Here is a 22,019-nt window from a genome sequence, read left to right as displayed (position 1 = left end):
TCCTTCAACAAAAATTTTACTCAGAAAATCCGAGTTTTCCCAAAAAATCTGCCATTTTCAATTAAAATTTTAGGGAAGTACCTAATTATTTATCAATAATTAAATAATTGAAGACATGAAAGATTTATTATAGTAGATTATACAGAGGGGCTAAATTATGGAATAAATTCATTTCTTTAAAACGGACGATTTTGGAGCAAAATCCCGAAAGAGGTCGATTTTTATTTTTAAATTACAATTTTTTGGCATATATTTCATACTAGTGACGTCATCCATCTGAGCGTGATGACGTAATCGATAATTTTGTTAATGGGAATAGGGGTCGTGTGGTAGGTCATTTGAAAGGGCGTTTAATTCTCTATTCAGTAATATAAACATTAATATCATTAGGTATTTATACAGGGTTGCCAAAAAAAATTTTGAATTAAATTAATTGGCGCAAAAAGAAGAATGTATGTAATTTATTTAACTCAAAATACATTGTACTGCTGTCAGAAAATAGAAAAAAAGGTTTATTTCACAAATAAACATTTCTTTTCGCTTAAATTAAATCACAAACAGCCTCCCTCCTACCTATTGGCAGTTTGAACTTTTAATTTAAGCTAAAAGCAATGTTTATTTGCAAAATAAACATTTTTTTCTATTTTCTGACAGCAATAGAATGTATTTTGAGTTAAATAAATTACATGCATTCTTCTTCTTGCGTCAATTAATTTAATTCAAAATTTTTTTTGGCCTCCCTGTATAAATAATGATATTAATGTTTATAATACTGAATAGAGCATTGAACGCCTTTGTAAATGAGCTACAACACGAACCCATATTCCTATTTAAAAAAATAATTACGTCATCACGCTCGGATGGATGACGTCACTAGTTTGAAATATATGCCAAGAAATTTAATTTAAAAATAAAAATCGACCTGTTTAGGGATTTTTCTCTAAAATCGTCCATTTTAGAGAAAATGAATTTATTCCATAATTTAGCCCCTCTCTGTATATTAGGAGACCGGCGACAATCTAACCAATAGTTTAGCAATAATTAAAATGTTAATTAAAAAATTTCGGTCGAAATAATAACCAGAAAGATTATGATATACCAGAATAACTATGATTTTCATATAAAAAAGCACTATACCTATTCAACGTACCTTACAGGATTGAAATTGGACCATTTGAGCGGTCTCAGGAATGTTATAAAGAAACAATTTTTTGGCTTATAAACAAATAGAACCCCTCAGAAAATATTAGATTAAATTAAATTAAGTTAACGCTGTTGAAAAGAGCACGGCTTCTGTGTCCTTTTCGAAGAAAAACAAATTGAATTGCGAGGAGTGATTCCAGGTATAACCGGTCAAATTTGACCGGCATTTGCGACAGAGTTATAAACAACAGGATTTTAATCTTTGAACCATTAGATACCTTTTAATTCCGGTCCTCTTTGTACATACACATTTTCATATCTTCAAGACACTCATAACAAAAAAGATTTATGTCACTGTCACCAAATTATTTAATTATTGATAAATAATTACTTCCCTCAAATTTTAGTTGAAAATTAAAGATTTTGTTTGGAAAACCCGAATTTTCCGAAGAAAATTTCCGTCGAAGGAAATTGGAATAAATTATCAATGTGCAGAATTAAATTACTGTCAATTTTTATGTGAGTGTTTTGGTTTAAAGTTAAAATTTTCGGAGTTATAGAGCAATTATAAAAAAAAAAGATTTCGGAGTGCTAATTTGTTTATAAACAAAATAGCACACTTTCTGTGGACTTTGCACAGCTATATTACTAATATAGGAAATCTTAAGATTTGATTTCAGCATGTCCAGCAATAAAATAACTGGTAATTAATTTTCCTTGTTTTTTACTAATTTTCCCAGATTATTACCTCACATCTTTCATTGAGTTGATGATTCATGTTGTGGACATTCTCAATTATTATATTTCTAATTTAATACTATTCTATCTAATTCCTCAAAACAAGCAAATTTCAATTAAACCCAGCTATATTATAATACCTTTTGATTTAGTTTTCCTTGCAAGAAATAAACAAAACACATCTAAACTAAACGTAACCTCGCTTTTGGCCATTCATTCATCTCCGTGTCAAATAATTTCGACAGTCGCCATATTGAAAGCGACTTGTTTTTGGTCGAAATTTGATTTAGAATCAGGGCCCAGGGCCCTGATTCTAAATCAAATTTCGACCAAAAACAAGTCGCTTTCAATATGGCGACTGTCGAAATTATTTGACACGGAGATGAATGAATGGCCAAAAGCGAGGTTAGGTTTAGTTTAGATGTGTTTTGTTTATTTCTTGCAAGGAAAACTAAATCAAAAGGTATTATAATATAGCTGGGTTTAATTGAAATTTGCTTGTTTTGAGGAATTAGATAGAATAGTATTAAATTAGAAATATAATAATTGAGAATGTCCACAACATGAATCATCAACTCAATGAAAGATGTGAGGTAATAATCTGGGAAAATTAGTAAAAAACAAGGAAAATTAATTACCAGCTATTTTATTGCTGGACATGCTGAAATCAAATCTTAAGATTTCCTATATTAGTAATATAGCTGTGCAAAGTCCACAGAAAGTGTGCTATTTTGTTTATAAACAAATTAGCGCTCCGAAATCTTTTTTTTTATTATTGGTCTATAACTCCGAAAATTTTAACTTTAAACCAAAACACTCACATAAAAATTGACAGTAATTTAATTCTGCACATTGATAATTTATTCCAATTTCCTTCGACGGAAATTTTCTTCGGAAAATTCGGGTTTACCAAACAAAATCTTAAATTTTCAACTAAAATTTGAGGGAAGTAATTATTTATCAATAATTAAATAATTTGGTGACAGTGACATAAATCTTTTTTGTTATGAGTGTCTTGAAGATATGAAAATTTGTATGTACAAAGAGGACCGGAATTAAAAGGTATCTAATGGTTCAAAGATTAAAATCCTGTTGTTTATAACTCTGTCGCAAATGCCGGTCAAATTTGACCGGTTATACCTGGAATCACTCCTCGCAATTCTCTATTCAGTATTATAAACATTAATATCAATATTTATACAGGGAGGCCAAAAAAAATTTTGAATTAAATTAATTGACGCAAGAAGAAGAATGCATGTAATTTATTTAACTCAAAATACATTCTATTGCTGTCAGAAAATAGAAAAAAATGTTTATTTTGCAAATAAACATTGCTTTTAGCTTAAATTAAAAGTTCAAACTGCCAATAGGTAGGAGGGAGGCTGTTTGTGATTTAATTTAAGCGAAAAGAAATGTTTATTTGTGAAATAAACCTTTTTTTCTATTTTCTGACAGCAGTACAATGTATTTTGAGTTAAATAAATTACATACATTCTTCTTTTTGCGCCAATTAATTTAATTCAAATTTTTTTTTTGGCAACCCTGTATAAATACCTAATGATATTAATGTTTATATTACTGAATAGAGAATTAAACGCCCTTTCAAATGACTTACCACACGACCCCTATTCCCATTAACAAAATTATCGATTACGTCATCACGCTCAGATGGATGACGTCACTAGTATGAAATATATGCCAAAAAATTGTAATTTAAAAATAAAAATCGACCTCTTTCGGGATTTTGCTCCAAAATCGTCCGTTTTAAAGAAATGAATTTATTCCATAATTTAGCCCCTCTGTATAATCTACTATAATAAATCTTTCATGTTTTCAATTATTTAATTATTGATAAATAATTAGGTACTTCCCTAAAATTTTAATTGAAAATGGCAGATTTTTTGGGAAAACTCGGATTTTCTGAGTAAAATTTTTGTTGAAGGAAATCGGAAAAAAAATAACTTTGTGCAGAACTAAATTACGGTGAATTTTTATTTGAGTGTTTTTGGCTCAAAGGAAAAATTATAGGAGTTACAGACCACTAATTGAAAAAAAAAGAAGATTTAGGAGTGCTAATTTGTTTATAAATAAAATAACACACTTTCTGCGGACTTGTCATACCCCATATTACTAATATATGCAATCTTAAGATTCGATTTTAGCAATAAAATAGCTGGTAAATAATTTTTCCCAAAAATGGTACTATTATTTCGATAATTTTCCCAGACTATCAACAAAATCCAAGAAACCGAAGCGCCAACCCAAATTCTGAGCAGTCTCAACATGATAAGGTTAATATCCCCAGTTGCTGTCATGGCGGTGTCGAAATGAAATTGCGACTGTCGAAATGAATTAGAATCAGGCCCCAGATCGACAGCATTAGCACTGAACCGAGAAGAGTGGAAAAATAAGGGGGAGCCTACGTTCAACTTTGGACAAATGAATGGCAATAGATAGATAGAACTTAACCTTGTATAATCACATTATCAGCCTTCACTTTTTTTATTATTTGGTATTATGTAATAAAGCTTAACATTCAGATTGATTTACACTAAATATCAATTAACTTTTCATTATAAATTTAGTAAACATTACAAAAATAGAAACAAATTTTAAAAAAACTGAATATTCGCATTCGCATCCGCATTCGCGAATGTCGGTAGCAGATATTCGCATTCGCATTCGTATTCGCGAATGTTCAAAAAATGATATTCGTTACATCACTAGTGCATACTGTCAGGGGGTTTCCGTCCTTAGCTCATTGTCCATCCTGCCATTTTCAGAAAGGCGGAAAAATCGGCAGGTGACATCTCCCCTATGTCGACAGGTGTAGGCCAAGACTCGCCGAACGCATACTTTCGTATTGACGATAACTCCGGACATTCACATAGGACATGCTCGACAGTTTCGTCATCTCGTTCACATCAATTGTCAAGCGTAGGTTTGTCCTGGTCATTCTCAAGTACTTTTCTGGTGCTGACTTCCCAAGATTCCTTAATGTTACCTTAGCAAGTGTACATCCTGCCCCTTTTTCCTACCATTTTACGGTTTGCGTGTGGGAGTGATATTTGAACATTTCCGCGATTGTTGCAGTTGACTAGCCGAAAAGATCACCAGATATGTAGTAAGGGTCTTTTACTTTCATTTGGCACCCGTAGAATTATCCTATTTTTATGCTTTTCTATCTTTGTTATTACAAAAAAGTCTCTGGAATAAACTTCTTCTTCTTCTTCTTTCTCGAAAATCCATTATGCCCCTCAGGGGCGTCGGAGGTTTTATTCATCCTCTATCCATATCTTCTATTACTTGCGGTCCTTTGCTAACTATTTCATTTGTTGATGTGTTTTTCCTTTTTCATTTCCAATTTCTATAATCTGATCGATCCATCTCTTCCTTGGCCTTCCTTTCCTTCTTTTATCATATATTTTTGATGCCATCACCTGCTTTGGTAGTCTTCCTTGGTCCATTCTGTTAATGTGTCCATATCATTTTAATTTTATTTTTTGAATCTTGGTTTTTATCGATTCCTGTTTCAGTCTTTGTCTAATATCTTCATTTCTTATTCTGTCCAATTTCGTTTTTCCTGCTATTTTTTTCAGCTGCTTCATCTCCGCTGCGTTTATTGTACTGTCTATTTTTGCATTGTTTACCCATGTCTCACTTGCATATATTAAAGCTGGTACAGATATTGGATTGTATACCTTCAGTTTTATTTCTTTATCTATTTCTTCCTTTCCAAATATTGTTTTATTTAGTGCATAGTAGATCTTATTTGCTGCGATTTCTTGATCTAGCTTTCCATCCTCTGATATTATTACTCCCAGGTATTCAAACGTCGAGACTGTTTCTCTTATTTCGTTTTTGCACCTAAATATCGTTTGGTTTATTTCTTCCCTTTTCTTTTGGGCTACTATCATGGTCTTCGTTTTCTTTACATTTACCTCCATTTTCAAATTTTTTATTTCTTCCACCCAGATATCGATTAATTTTTGCATTTTCTCTTTATTGTCTGCTATTATTACTAGATCATCTGCATATAGTAATCCCTCCATTCTCACTGGTAATAAATTCCTGTACCCTATTGTTGACTGTAATGGCCTTGACCTTCTTTTAGCGCTCTTCATTTCTCTATCCCTTACTAATATAAACAAAACTGGGCTGAGACTGTCCCCTTGTTTTATTCCTCTCCTTAGGTTTACTATTGGCGATCTGTTTCCGTTTATTTGTACATTAACAAGTACGTTTCTATATGTACTTTTTACCACGCTTACTATCTTTTGCGGGATTTGCAGGTCTTCCATTACTGACCCTATTACTTCTCTATTTATAGAATCAAAAGCAGCTTTAATATCTATAAACGTAATATATAAGTCTTCTCCTATTTCATTTTTCCTTTCAATTATATTTCTCAGTATGTATATATTATCTGTGGTTCCTCTTTCCTTCCTAACAGCAGCTTGTTCTTCTTCTAGTTTTCCTTTCAGTTCTTCTATTATCCCGGTGTAGACTCTAAATGGCACTGATGATAATCATATAGCCCTATAGTTATCACATTCCGCTTCATCTCCTTTCTTGTGTATTGGTATCAATAAATTTTCTTCCAAATCTTTCGGTATTTTTTCTGTTCTCCATGCTTCCCTCATTATTTCCAGTAGCCAAAGCTTGCCTCGTTCTCCCACGTACTTCATCATCTCCGGATCTATGTCATCTGTATCTGGGATAAACAAATAAAATAACTTTTAAGATAATTAATGGATCGACCTCAAATTTTGAGGGTTTTTGAAGTACGCCAAAATATAACTTTTAGTGAAACACTTAAATTCTAAGTTAGTTTTAGTAAATATTATTAAAGAATATCGATATTCATTTATTTTGCAATTTGTGAAGCAACAAACTGATTTTTCAACTTTCAAAAATCGGTATTTTAAAGTTTTTTCAATGTTCTAAAAAGTCAAATTTTGTAATTTGATGTCAACTATTTAGCTTTTTGATGGGGTGCAAAAATCGAAAGAATCGCGTTTTTTGTACTAAATTGTTAATAATTAAAAAACGGCTCCGAACTCTAGGCAGCAAACAGGTAGATTTTCTTCCTATAGGTCTAAAATAACTAAAAAAGTTATCGGCTACCTGGATATTTCAGTATCCTGAGAAAATCCTTATTTCCCTGGATTATAAAAATTCAACGAAATTTAAGTACCTGTGTAGTTAAAGACGTAGATTCTAAAAATCCTGTAATATTTTCAAGAGATCTTTCCATAACACATGGAAATGTTACAACCATTGCGACAACAAACATATTACATAAGTGCGAAAAAGCAAAAATACATTTATCAACAATGGTTTGTTCTCTTTTCAATCCTAAAGCGGCAAATAGTTTTAAATAAAAGTTTAATAATTTATCTTCCAAATTCATACTGAACACTCTGTTAATAGAGATCCAAACTGGAAGAAGGAACAAGGACAAATACTGTCATACAGTAAAAATTGTTGGTATTTAAGGAATTTATTGTATAAGAGAAGGATTAGGGAATATTAAATAAATCTGATATAATTGCCTAAAATTAGGGAAATTACTTTTAACTGAAAATAATGAGTTTAGTATTTATACACACCCGTTTACTACATTTATTATTAAAACTAAATTTCAGTGTTACAATCTTATTTTCCTATTTGTTGCTTTTTATTTTAATTTTTGTGATTAAATAAAATATTTTGATTGTAAATACATCATAATCAAACAAATCACCGTTAACTACAATACTGAGATATTAAAAATTCATTGTTGGAGGATGTTTTCAGTAGGTCAGTAGTAATTTCACGAGAGCTCTAAAATAATTATCGATTTGTATCCCAAGTGAGACTTTGATAGTTTTAATTTCACAACCCGAAGGGGAATGAAATAATGTCAAATTGTCACGAGGGAAAAACAAATCGGTAATTTGTTAAGATTTTTTAATTATTAAAACTCTTTTTTAAATCATTTTAACTAATATCTATATATATATATATATATATATATATATATATATATATATATATTATATTATAAATCTTACACCAAAAATATCTTTGTAGCACCCTGATGATGGTTAAAATCTTAACCGAAAGCTCGGATTAAAGAAATTTAAAAGAGTACACTTTTTCATTTGCTGCATAACCCAATAACCAAATTTATATAATTACTGTCAGCAAAGACTCATTGTCTTCTTTATATATATATATATATATATATATATATATATATATATATATATATATATATGTATATATATATATATATATATATATATATATATATAATCATAATCCCTTCTACCGTAAGGTGTAGAAATAACAAACTACTCTTTAATTGTTATGTACAAATCTGCTCCATTTCTTTTTGTTCCTAGCTAACATCTTGGCTTCTCTTCAGGGCTTATCACGATTCTTCAATATTTTTGCTATCCCATCATCCCATGTTTCTTTTGGTCTTCCTCTTCTTCTTCGTGAGTCGCTTCTTGCTTCCCATATTGTTCTTGTTGGTCGCTTGCCGTCCATTCTTTGGAGATGACCCCACCAACTAAGCTGTCTCTCTTCTATAAATTCTAAAGCTGGTTGTACTTTTAAATCATTTCTTATTTACTGATTTCTCATCTTATCCATTTTAGTCACTCCTCTAACTCTTCTTAAGTATTTAATCTCTGTAGCTTGTATTTGACTTTTTATTCTTTTTGTTAACACCCAGGATTCACATCCATAGGTGAGTACTGGTCTGTACATTGATTTATACACACTTATTTTGGTTTTCCTAGACACTCCTTTTTTATTCATAAATGTATTGTTTATTGCGAAGTACAATTTCGTTGCTTTATTTATTTGCTCTTTCACTTCGATTTCTTGTCCTCCATTTATATTTATTATTACTCCCAAATATTAGAATTGGCTAACTTGGTTTTCTAACTTTATTCTCAAATTTTGCTTTCTTCTGCTATTGCCATAACTTTCGTTTTCTTCCCATTTATTCTCATATTATTTTCTTTTAGTACTTCATTCCAGATTGTAATATTCTTTTGTAGGTCTTTTTCGTTTCCAGTCATGATTACTACATCATCGGCAAAGGCGCATTCAGATAGTTCTACATGCTGCAGATTTCTTACTCCAATATATAGTTTGTGAGTTCTTTCATTGCATATTTTAATGATGTCATCCATAAAAACTATGAAAAGTAATGGGCTCATTACACCTCCTTGTCGTAGTCCGTTAGCAGTCTTAAAAGTTTGTGATTTCATGTTTTTAGTTGCGATGTAGTTTTCATTTTTCATGTATAGGCTTCGTATGGCTGTTAGTAGCTTCTCTGGAGTTCCTCTTCTATTAAGACTTTTCCAAACTTTGTTCCTGGGTATTCTGTCAAAAGCCATTTCTAAATCCATAAATTCAAAGTACGCCTTCTTTTTCCTCTTTAAAACTCTATCAATGATCTGATTTATTGCAAATATATGATCGTGGACGCTTATTCCCTTCCTAAAACCGCTTTGAGACTCTTCTAATGTAGGTTCAATAATTGGTCTCAATCTGTTCTCCAATACTCTTTCATACACTTTCAAGACTGTACTCAACAATGTAATTCCTCGGTAATTATTGCAATCTTCAATATCTCCTTTTTTGTGGATCGGTAATATGATTCCTATTTCCCAGTCTTTTGGTATTAATCCTTCTTTCCAGCTTTTATTAAGTATTTCCAGAAGAATTTCTTTTCCTTGTCGTCCCATGTATTTTATCATTTCTTTAGTAATATGGTCATGTCCTGGCGCTTTTCCATTTTTCATTTTCATGATAGCTTCGTTTAATTCATCTAAGGTTATATCGAGGGTTCAAAGACAGTACCTCGTAAGTGACATTTTTATTAAAATCGGTTTTGTGTTTAATCTAGTTTAGGACATACAGATCCACCTATTTGCAGTTCTAAAGAACCAAATATTTCAGGCCTTAGGTAGAAAACTGTAAGGGAAAGTTAACTCATAAATGCGCCGTAAAAATATTTTAAAACCAGGACCTCGTATGGTGCAGTTTGTACAGTACGTCAGTGGGCATGTTTGAATGTTTTGTTTTGATCGCCGTTATTTGAAGTTTAAAGGTAAAATAGAGATTTTATTAAAATCAAGTGTATTTATTCTGTTAAATACAACATAATTTGGCTGTCTAAAGCGGTGTTTGTGTTGCTGTTAATTAATATTTCTCTGATAAACTGTTTTATTTATAGGTGTGACTTTATCTGGAGCAAGTGTTTCAGTCTGTTTCAGATTTGAATAGGGCTTACTGCAAATGCTGTACAGAAAATGGAAAGACACCATTAACTCACACTTGTTTAAGAACTATGATGGACCAAATGAAGTTGTCTATTTTTCATCCACGCAAAGACCAGTGTGACAATTGTTTTAAATTTAAAAATGGAAATTTCTCTGAAAAAGAATATAATGACCACATAATCAGAAAAGATCGAGCTAGAAGTGAGAAAGAACGTGACAAAAATGAGGCTATTGAAGGAAAACTTTTTGTTATTATGATGGATGTTCAGTCAGTGAAACTATCTCCTCAATTACCGGCCAGTGCACTCAACTATAAAACTAAACTTTGCCGCCATAGTTATACTATCTAAACTGCGCGTCATAGAAAACGGGCACCCTAAAAAATGTGTCATTTTTCATGTCGCGTATCTCCTAAACCTGTTGTCCGATTTAAATGATTTTTTGAATATGTTATAGCCCTATTCTTTGTCAATATCGCTGTAATAATATTTTTGCTAAACAGGTAAATTTTCATTATATACCGGGTGTACGAATCAAACTGTGTTTTTTTCTCAAAGTTCGCAACACCCTGTGGAATATTCTAGCATTTATAAAATACTAAAATTAAAACCCAACTATAGCCTCAGGTTTTCTTAACATTCTTTTTTTGGATTCATTCGCTTATGTTGGATAATACAAAAGTTATGTACTTTAACAACTAGCCATGTTCTGCATCAGTACAGGGTGATATAAGTCTGAAGGATTTTAGGGACTAAATAAATTCGACAAACTTTAAGAGGTAATTCTGCATTCAAAATAATGACAGTTTGCTTTATAATCATATATCCGCAAAAGCTTCGTTTTCGAGATACGGGATGTTAAATGTTTTCTTACAAACTGATGATTTATTTATCGCTTTAAAACCGGTTGAGACATGCAAATGAAATTTGGTAGGTTTTAAGAGATGGTTATTGCGCATTTTTTGACATTCAACTAAGAATTTTATATTCACTATTGGCGCGCATACGCGTAATATGACCGATCATATTATTCGTATGCACGCCAATGGTGAATAAAAAATTCTTAATTGTATGTCAAACAATGTTCAAAAATTACGTCTTAAAACCCACCAAATTTAATTTGCATATCTCAACCAGTTTTAGGGCAATAAATAAATCATGAGTTTGTAAGAAAAAAATCAACATCCTGTATGTCGGAAACGAAAAATTTACGGACATATGTTTATAAAGCAACCGGTAATTATGTTTTCATGCAGAATTACCCCTTAAAGTTTGCCGTACTTCTTTAGAAACACCCTGTACTGATAAAGAGCATGCCTAGTTGTTAAAGTACATAACTTTTGTATTATCCAACATAAGCGAATGAATAAAAAAAAAAGAATGTTAAGAACACCTGAGGCTATATGTAGTTGGGTTTTAATTTCAGTATTTTATAAATGCTAGAATATTCCACAGGGTGTTTCGAACTTTGAGAAAAAAACACAGTTTGATTCGTACACCCGGTATACAATGAAAGTTTACCTGTTTAGCAAAAATATTATTACAAGGATATTGACAAAGAATAGGGCTATAACATATTCAAAAAATCATTTAAATCGGACAACAGGTTTAGGAGATACGCGAAATCAAAAATGACCCATTTTTTAGGGTGCCCGTTTTCTATGACGCGCAGTTTATAATTTGGCTAGTAGCCAAGCTAATTGCTATTGGTACAACGAGACAGAGGCAGATGATCAGGCTTCCACCTACGCATCTTTTCTGAAACATTATTTGGAAGAACATTTTCTGAACTCATCACACAAACTTTCCATATCTATCTATTCTGATGGGTGTAATGCCCAAAATCGGAACAGTGTATTGTCTAATACTTTGCTTTTCTTATATGAAAAATACAATGTCATTATTGACCAAAAATTTTTAGAAAAAGGTCACACGCAAATGGAGTGTGATTCAGTGCACAGCTCTACTGAGACAGTCCTAAAAAATAGGGAAATTTATCTTCCTAGTGACTATTTAAGGTTAACAAAGGAAGATAGGCATAAAAATCCATTTACAGTAGTAAATTTTGATTACACCTTTTTCCAAAATTTTGGCGACAAAAATCTTATGAAATAGTAAGTAAAGATATTAGACGTAGTAAATTAGTTGGTGGTAATACAGTTACAGATATTCGTGTTTTAAGATATACTATTGGAAAAATATTGTTTAAAATCAATTTTGAAGATTCCTTTGAAGAAATCCCAACTGGACCAAAAAATGTTGATTTTTCTATTATTAAATTTCTCCCATTGTTTCAAAATAGACCAGCAATTTCAAAAACAAAGTATGACCACCTACACATAATCAAATCAGTTATTCCTGAAGACTGTTGGTCTTTTTATGATTTGTTGCCGTATAAGTCTTAATCTTAATTAATGTTCATAATATTAGTGCGAGTGCATGATTTGTTCCTCATTGCCATAATTTTAGGAGTTTGTTACCTTGTTTTTTAGATTTTAACAATCAGAAAAAACTAATATTAATTTGCTTTTTTTCCTTTTCTGTTTTATGTAGTTTTTATTTAGGTAAGTATATATTTACCTATTTATTATTAAATAAATACAAATTAAAGAAATGAACATTACCTCGTATGTGACAGACAAAAACAGACATTATCTCGTAAGTGACTTAATTTTTTTTTGATTTTGCTTCACACTTTTTTTTATTTTACTTACAAAATCAGGAAGTTTAAAATACAATAAATTTAAAAGATTTCAAAAAATAACTACATCTTATCAACTCTTAAACAGTTTTTTGTTCTTCCTGTAAAATTAGCTACTTGATACTTACGAGGTACTGTCTTTGAGGCCTCGATATTTTCTTCTGTTGCATCTACATTTCTTTGTGGATTTGGAACGCGTATTTTTGTTCTCTGTCAGTTTCGAGAGTGTCGTCAGCTTCTAATAAATTTTGGAAGTACCTACTCTTTCCATCTTGCCATTATATCTTTTTCCTCTGTTAATGTATCTCCTTGCTCATTTTTGATGGTGATTGATTCTTGCTTTTTTCCACTTTTTAATGTATTTAACACTCTATAGAAAAGTTTTTGGTTTCCTTTACTGTTTTCTTCAATTTTATCTCCAAATTCCTTCCACGATTCTTGTTTAGCTTTTAAGATTTTAACTAATATTTTATTAATATCTTCGCCTGAACATTTGCTAAATCTGTTCATGGTGTTCTATTTGACAAATAATTGTAAAACATTAATTATTGTCACTAATGTCACTGAATGTTTATTTTTGGGTAAAAACGACAGACATCAGAAAACTTAGATGTTTTGAGAGAAAAATCCTCAGAAGAATCTTTGGACCTTATCACGAACCTAATAGCAACCAATACCGAATGACAACAAATGCTGAGGTCAAGCAGATGTATAGGGCGAGCGACGTAGTCCAAGAAATTAAGTCTCAGCGTCTAAGATGGGCTCGCCATGTCCATAGACTCCCTAATAACCGCCTTGCCAAGCTGATATGGGAGGAAGCCCCCACAGGAAGAAGGTTCTTAGGACGCCCATGAATGCGATGGAGAAAATATCGATGGGTTTTTGAGAAAACATCGTAACCGACAAAACGCACATTTTACAGGAGACGACTTTTTCTTCTCCTTTTCTCTTGAAACTATGATAAATTAGTACATAAAAAATATTAATTTAAGAAAATAAAAAACTGTAATATAAAATTATTTTATTAAATTATGTAACATACGATACTTTGTTAGACCTTGTCTGTGTAAATTTTAGTTGCAGCTTTTCGCTTAAAATAAACATATTCAGAATATTCATAAATAACGTAAGTATCTTAAGAGAAAAAATATTAATAATAATAAAAATCGACAAAGAAAAATAAAATTTAATACGTATCAATCTGTAACACTGTACGACTGTACTAAATGATGTTCTATTCAAAAAATCTCAAAAAATAAATTCAAATGATACGACACGTCCCAAAAAATGTAATTTTTGAAAACTTCGTAGTTTTACAGAATAACTACCACTTTAAGAGGGTATTAGTCAAGTTTGAACAGATATTACAATTCTATAGGTGTTTTTAAGGCTTAAGATGTAACCTTTAAAATGCACTAAACTATTTTGCTTTTAGACATGTATTATACAACTTAGGACTGGATCCCGCGTATGAAAAAAAAGTTGATTAATAGCAAGCTGAAAATTTGTTAATAGCTTAAGTTTGTCTAGTCGGATAAACTTTGATATATGGCAACGCTAGAACAGGGGCAGTTTTAATTGTGGAACAGGTTAAACATTTGGAACGGTCAGACCACGAAATCGGCACATTTATTTTGTCCGACAGAATAGACCTTAAACTCTCCGAACAGAGATTAAACTCTCATGCAAAAATCAGACTGCTATTTATCACCTGTCATAATTCCTGTCATTTGACATATTCTACATGTTCCACTCATTAAAACGCCCATTTGGTGATAAATAGCAGTCTGATTTTTGCATGAGGGTTTAATATCTGTTCGGAGAGTTTAAGTCTGTTCTGTCGGACAAAATACATGTGCCGTTTTCGTGGTCTGACCGTTCCAAAGTTTTAACCTGTTCCACAGTTAAAACTTTCCCTGTTCCAATGTTCCCATATGTCAAAGTTTGTCCGACTAGACACCCTTAAGCTATTAACAAATTTTCAGCTTGCTATTGATCAACTTTTTTTTCATACGCGGGATCCAGACCTAACTTCTTTTTGAGAAAATTAAGAAAGATAAAAAAAATGTACAAGCTTAAAAAATTATAAATGAAATTTTTTGAGTTCTTATACAGTATGTCTGCGTAACTTGGAACCTATTGATAACTTTTTATTATCAGTTTAAAAAAAACTATCAGATATTAAATTTTATTAATTTCATATGAGGTATGTCAAAAAATATGAATCTTATTCAAAAGTAAAGTAGCTTTATCAATATCGAAAATTGTTATTAAAAAAAGTTGTTTGAAATTAAAAACTATGTTTCAATATTCGTTGTATATTGACATTTGTTTCAGGTTTCAGTGAACTTACTAAAAGTTGATATATTTTTTTGCAAATATAATATTTATGATATTTGCACAAGAACAACTAAAAAACATAGGTTATGTCCTTACCAAATTAGTAAATTATACTTAAAATTCTATTAAAAAAACAATAAACCCTAAAAACAAGTATTAAAAACTTACCGCATCTATTGAATAAGAGGATTTATCAAAACTACCACTATTTTCGTTTTAAATTGTTCTAGCGAAATAAAATTTGCACTGAATTCTAACACATTTAAGATAACACTGAGTAATCCTAACGGTCATTTTGGTCATTTAATCTTATCTCAAGCGGCAAAATATGCAAACGTAACCGACAAGATTTATGGCGTTTACTATCATCTGTCGGTACTGCCCTGCCGTTTACGATACCAAAGGCACAAAATGCGCTTGAAATGCGGTGGTTACGATAAAAATTAAATTAAATTTTAGACACTTAGAATGTTATTATCAGAAAAATAATTTTGAATTAGCTGTAAACTATCGTAAGGAACCATTAAAATAAAAATCCCATTTTTGGAAAATTAATGCTTACGATGTTTTGTCAAAAACCCGTCGATATATGGTTAGATTTGAGAACAATGGGTTACCCACTGACCCATCATGAGCGACCGTTCGAGATGGAAGCGAGTTGTGCAATCAGCCAAGACCCACCCCGGGTTGTAGTGCTACCAGAGGAAGAAGAAGAACGATGGACATCTGACGTAATACTTGACAACGGGAAATTATCGAAAAAATTACCAACATTAATATCACAAGAGAGTGAGAATATATTGACAATGAATGCGACCATTTTTCGAAAAGTTGTTGCCTGGCACAAGCACACGAGAGCCCAAAAGGGTCAAGTAACTATTGCCGAATGGAAACAAGTTTGACAAAAAAATTAGAACATTATTTTATTATTTATTCTTAGTATCGTGTGATATTCGACAGGTTATTTTTTAATACTTACATACAAAATTCAAGTCTTTGTATAAAAACATTCAGTGACATTTATCCCAATTAATGTGACCGCCATTTTAAAACTTGTCAAATAGTCTGGGCTGATTATCGGAGAATAGGCAATTTTTGGGAAACGTTATTTATCAGCAATTTTATTGCTGGAATCGAAGCTTATGATCATATATATTAATAATATAGGTATGCAAAGTCCGCAGATATAATAGTGTGGTACTTTTTTTATAAACAAAATGGCGCCCGAAAATCGTTTTTTTTTAATTATTGCTCTATAACTCCGAAGATTTTAATTTTACAACAAAAACACTCAAAAAAAATTCACCGCAATTAAATTCTGCATAGAGATATGTTTTTTCCGATCTGCTCCGACGAAAATTTTCCTCGGAAAATCCGGGTTTTCCCAGCAAAATCTTTAATTTTCAAATAAAGTTTTAGATAAGTAATTATCTACCAATAATTAAATAATTTGGTGACTTAAAAGCCTTCTTGGTTTGGATTATAGTTCCAGAAGCTGGTGAAAATTGAACGAATATTTTAGCAACAATTCAATTGTTAATTAATAATTTACGGTCGCAATAATAACCAAAATAATTATGATACACTGATAAAACTTTAAAATCTTATAACTATGAGATGCCTATTTAACATTTTGTCGACAAAATATAAATTTTTTATTTTTTTGCATAATCTTTAAATGTTAAAAAAATAGTTATAAACAAATTAACGTTTATCAGAAAGTTTTTATTATATTCTAGTTTTAAAAAATAGTTAAAATGCGTCTTTCAAATATCTTGAAAATGAATGTTTTAAAACTTTTTTCAACCATTTGTAAAAAAGTTATGAAACAGCAAAGTAATCATTCGATTACTGCGTTGTTTATAATTTTTTTTAATTTTTTCAAAGCGTAAATGTGAGTTTAAAGTACAAGCTAATTACTTACCAAAAATATCGATTATTAGTTTAATATTTATATTTTAATTAAAGATTATAAATATTTTTTTTGTAATTTACACGCGCGAAAGTGGACTAATACAGTACCGTAGCTATGTATTATGTATTATACCCGTCCACATACACAACTCGCGCGAGTTTAAAGCGTGTCAGTTGCTTCGAGTGAACATCTCCGGCTCTGTATCAAGCCTACTGTCGCGCTAAAAATTACAAAAAAAAGTATTTTTAATCTTTGATTAAAATAGAACCATTGAACTAATATTTGATATTCTTTGTAAGTAATTAGATTGTACCACAGACTCACTTTTAAGCTTTGAAACAATTAAAACAAATTATAAACAACGGAGCAATCGTATATTTATTTGCTGTTTCATAACTTTTTTGCAAATGGTTGGAAAATTTTTTTGAAGCATTCATTTTCAAGACCTTTGAAACACGCATTTCAAGTATTTTTTAAAATTAGAATATAATAAACAATTTCTGAGTAATATTAATTTGTTTATAACTATTTTTTTAAACATTTAAAGATTATGCAAAAAAATAAAAAATTTATATTTTGTCGACAAAATATTAAATAGGCTTTACATCTTTATAATCTTTCTAAGTTTGATCAATGTTTCATGATTATTTTGGTTTTTATTGCGACTGAAAATTGTTAATTAACAATTAAATTGTTGGTAAAATATTCGTTTAATTTTCACCGGCTTCTGCCGTTATAATCTATATCAATAAAGCTTTTATGTCACCAAGTTATATAATTATTGATAAATAATTACTTGCCCAAAAAATTTATTTGAAAATTCGAGATTTTGTTGGGAAAACCCACATTTTCTTAAGAAAATTTTGGTCAGACCAAATCGGGAAAAACATGTCTATATGTAGAATTAAATTGGGGTGAATTTTTAGTTGAGTGTTTTTGGTGTAAAGTTAAAATCTTCGGAGTTATAGACCAATAATTGAAAAAAACACGATTTGGGGGCGCCATTTTGTTAATAAAAAAGTAGCACACTATCTGCGGACTTTGCGTACCTATATTATTAATATATAGGAGCAAAACATAATATTAGATTTCAGCAATGAAATTGCTGGTAAATAACCTTTCTTTGTACTTTACTAATTAGACCAGCGTATTATTTTTTTTTCAAAATTTAATAATTATGCAAAAAAACGAAAACTTTATATTTTGTCGATAAAATATTAAATAAGCATCTCATCTTTATAATGTTTATAAGTTTGATCAATGTATCATGATTCTTTTGGTTAAACAATTGAATTGTTGCTAAAATATTCGTTTAATTTTCACCGGCTTCTGGAATTATAATCTATACCAAGAAAGCTTTGATGTCACTAAGTTATTTAATTACTGATTAATAAAATTACTTACCTAAAACTTTATTTGAAAATTAGAGTTTTTGTTGGAAAAATCCGCATTTTCCGAGGAAAATTTTCGTCGAAGCAAATCGAGAAAAACATATCTCTATGCAGAATTTAATTGCAGTGAATTTTTATTTGGGTGTTTTTGTTGTAGTGTTAAAATCTTTGGAGTTATAGAGCAATAATTGAAAAATACGATTTGTCGGCGCCATTTGGTTTATAAAAAAAGTAGCACACTGTCTGCGGACTTTGCATACCTATATTATTAATATGGAGGGTCTTATAATTCGATTCCATCAATAAAATTGCTGGTAAATAACTTTTACATGAATTTTGCTAATTAGCCCAGAGTAAAAGTGAGCAGAAGTTTAACAAATACTCAGACGAAGATATCAATAAAATATTAGTTAAAATTAATTCTAAATACAGTTTTATTCATGAAATAATTTTACCAAGTAGGTACACTCTATCGCTTAAAATTGCCGATTTGTGTTGTCCTCGTCACAATTTGACATTCGATGCAGAATCAAAAGTTTATTATGGTTTATTTTCTTAAATATAACAGCTTTTAAAACTAGGAAATTCGTTGTTATTAAACAGAAATCTAGGTAGAATATTCCCCGTATAATAATAATCTGATTGGACAGAATTAAACACGAGAAGAAAAATCTTACTAGACGATTGGAAGTTAAAATCATTAAAAAATAACCGTTGTTATTTTTATTCTTGTAGGTTTCTACTGGTCAGAATCTCTATGAATGAAATAATTAAGAATATAATCTGGAAGAAATAAAGTATGAAAATAAAGGGAACATGTCTGATAAGTTTATGACATCTGACATTATAATTTAAGGGTATTCTTGTTGTAGTGCCTACTGTTTTGGATGTTGACGACCATCATGGTAATCTGTACTTTTCACACTGCTACTTTAAAAAGATTTGCGGTTGTTGTGTTGTACTACGTACGTACATTTTTTATCCAGGAAATTCTTCGCCTTCCTGCTCCTCGTTTTCCTTCTACTTTTCCATGTAGAATTAGTTGCAGCATTCCACGTCTCTCACTGTTCCTCATGATGTGACATGTTCAGACATGTTCTTGGTACTCCGCTTAAGTATAAATGCGATTATTATATTTTATCGCCAACCGTCACTAAAGTCATTTATTATTGTACTCATTTTCCCTCATTTGCGGCAGTAAAGTAACACTTTATTGTACTTAAAGAAGAATTTTACTTTACCTGCCGCGATTAATCGAGATTGAATGTAAGTGGTCGATGTAAGTGGTCGATGGCAGTAATCGATTATTTATTTGAGTTACAATTTGTTTATTTTAATTATTAAAAATATTGTATAAAATTTACGACACTGTTAATTAAATTTATGTCACAAAGTGAAATTCTGTAGTATTTTGTAATTATTCACTATTAAACGCTTTTATTTTGTTTCAATAGTTTGCGTCAAATCTTTAGATGCTAATTTGACTGCCTTTTCTTCAATGCAAATGAATGAAAATTTGCAGACATTTGCATTCGTGGAAACAATAAACGAATAGTCAATAATTTTTTTATGTTTATTAATCGGTTAAATAAAAAAAAACGATTTTAATGGAAAATGCTTAATTTCTATTGCTTTTTACAATGTAGGGTAATGGATCCAAATATGAGACCCTTTTTTTAAAACTCTTGGTAATCGTAAAGTTTATGGATTCAAGAAGTCTTAAATTAGATACATGTCAGATAATTATGCTATTATATTGTAACAGGTTCAAAATTAATTTTCAACTAACGTTTCTTTACCAATAAATTAAATTTTTAAAAATGTCAAAATTCCCAACTTAAGAAAAGGTGTCTTAATATGAGACTAGGCGGTATCCTAATATAAGACACCACGTTATACAGTTTAAAAAGGTGATACAAATTATTTCAACACATTATTCTGGATATAAACTGTATTACATGCTGTAGACATGATTCTATTATTCTGAAGCTATTTCTTTGTGGCATATTATGCAATTTACTATTTTATTGGGAAATAAGCCACAATTTAAGTTAAAAATAAAAATTGGAAGTATAAACGTCAATAAATTTTATTTTTAACTTAAATTGTGGCTTATTTCCCAATAAAATAGTAAAAAGATATGATGCTATACTTAAAACATTACAGTACCTACCCTATCTCATATTAGGCACACTTGAGGGTCTCATATTAGGAGCAATCACGTGTGAACTTTTTAGTCCGTATTTTGAGTTTAGGATTGGTTTTTACGCCACTATAATTGTGTGTTTCTGTAACCAATTTAAGTAGCTATCAACTAATTACTAAGGTGATTTTTTTCTCTCACCTTAAAATGAAAAATTCAGTTTTAGCTACACCGATTAAAAAACTTTTGACTCGCAAAATATCTAAAAACTTCACTGACTGGTAATACTAAATCACCGATACTCGATTTGTTCACAGCCTACTCAAAATACTACCAGAGCTAAGTTTTTACCCCTCTCATCAGGCTGCAGCAGTCACAAGACTCTAGAGACAGGGTTCTCATATTAGGAACGGGTCTCATAATAGGATCCTTAACCCTAGAAACTTAAAACTTCTACGGATTGTAGCTAATGATATGAACTATACATAATTTCACTTTTTACGTTAATTGTTTACGTTATGCTTCATAAATGAACAATAAGGTTTCAAATTTTGAACGCTCATATATTTGTTTATATAAAAATCGGCGCTTATTCGTGTCAAATTTCAATACGATACGAAACAAAACTTCAACCAAAACTCGAATTAAAAACATTCTGGTTTTTATCGTACTCTTATAAAAACCACCGGTAGAGACGTTTTGTGCTACAATTAACATTAGAATTCGTTTTGGCGTATTAATTAATTAAACGCTTTTGTTTAGTTCAATCGTTTGGGTCAAATCTTTGGACGGTAATTTGACTGCCTTTTCTTCAATGTAAATGACTAAACATTTGCAGACATATGCATTCGCGGGAACAATACAAGAATAATTAATAAAAAATTTTTATGTTTATTAATTGTTTAAATAAAAAACGATTTTAACGGAAAATGCTTAAATTCTTTTGTTTTTTACAATGAAGAAACTTGACTTTTACAGATTGTAGCTAAATATATGAACTATACATAATTTCACTTTTTACGTTAATTGTTTACGTTATGCTTCATAAATAAACAATAAAGTTTCAAATTGTTTGCCGATTCCGACTACTTTTCATGTTTGTACATCATATGTTTTATGCATATTTTAATAAACATGAAGATATATTTTAATGTTTGAAAAGTGTAAGACTAAAAGTAAAAAATAAAAAAAATATGAAAATTTTTTTTAAGAAACGCTTTTGTTTAGTTACGAGTGACTAACATTAAAAATATTATAAAAAAATCAACTAAAAAGCCAAAAATAAAAAAAAATCGAAGGAATCTAACACATTCGTTAAAGAAAAGCCTGTAGCCCAATAAATGACCGTTTTGGAGTGTAATTTC

General features: G+C 30.5%; 1 protein-coding gene across 1 annotated transcript in view; it reads right to left on the bottom strand.

Annotated features, from left to right (window-relative positions):
• Window positions 1-7,334, bottom strand: part of LOC114324961 (odorant receptor 49b-like) — a 40,115-nt gene extending 32,781 nt beyond the window's left edge. Inside the window, exon 1 of the mRNA XM_050655520.1 lies at window positions 7,079-7,334. Within this exon, the coding sequence (XP_050511477.1) occupies window positions 7,079-7,294 (216 nt within the window). The 5' untranslated portion in view covers window positions 7,295-7,334. The remainder of the gene's footprint in view (window positions 1-7,078) is intronic.
• Between the last annotated feature and the right edge of the window lie 14,685 nt (window positions 7,335-22,019).

This window comes from Diabrotica virgifera, chromosome 1 (assembly GCF_917563875.1).
Source record: "Diabrotica virgifera virgifera chromosome 1, PGI_DIABVI_V3a".
In the NCBI taxonomy this organism is placed as follows: domain Eukaryota; kingdom Metazoa; phylum Arthropoda; class Insecta; order Coleoptera; family Chrysomelidae; genus Diabrotica; species Diabrotica virgifera.
This window is presented reverse-complemented; position numbering and strand designations above follow the sequence as displayed.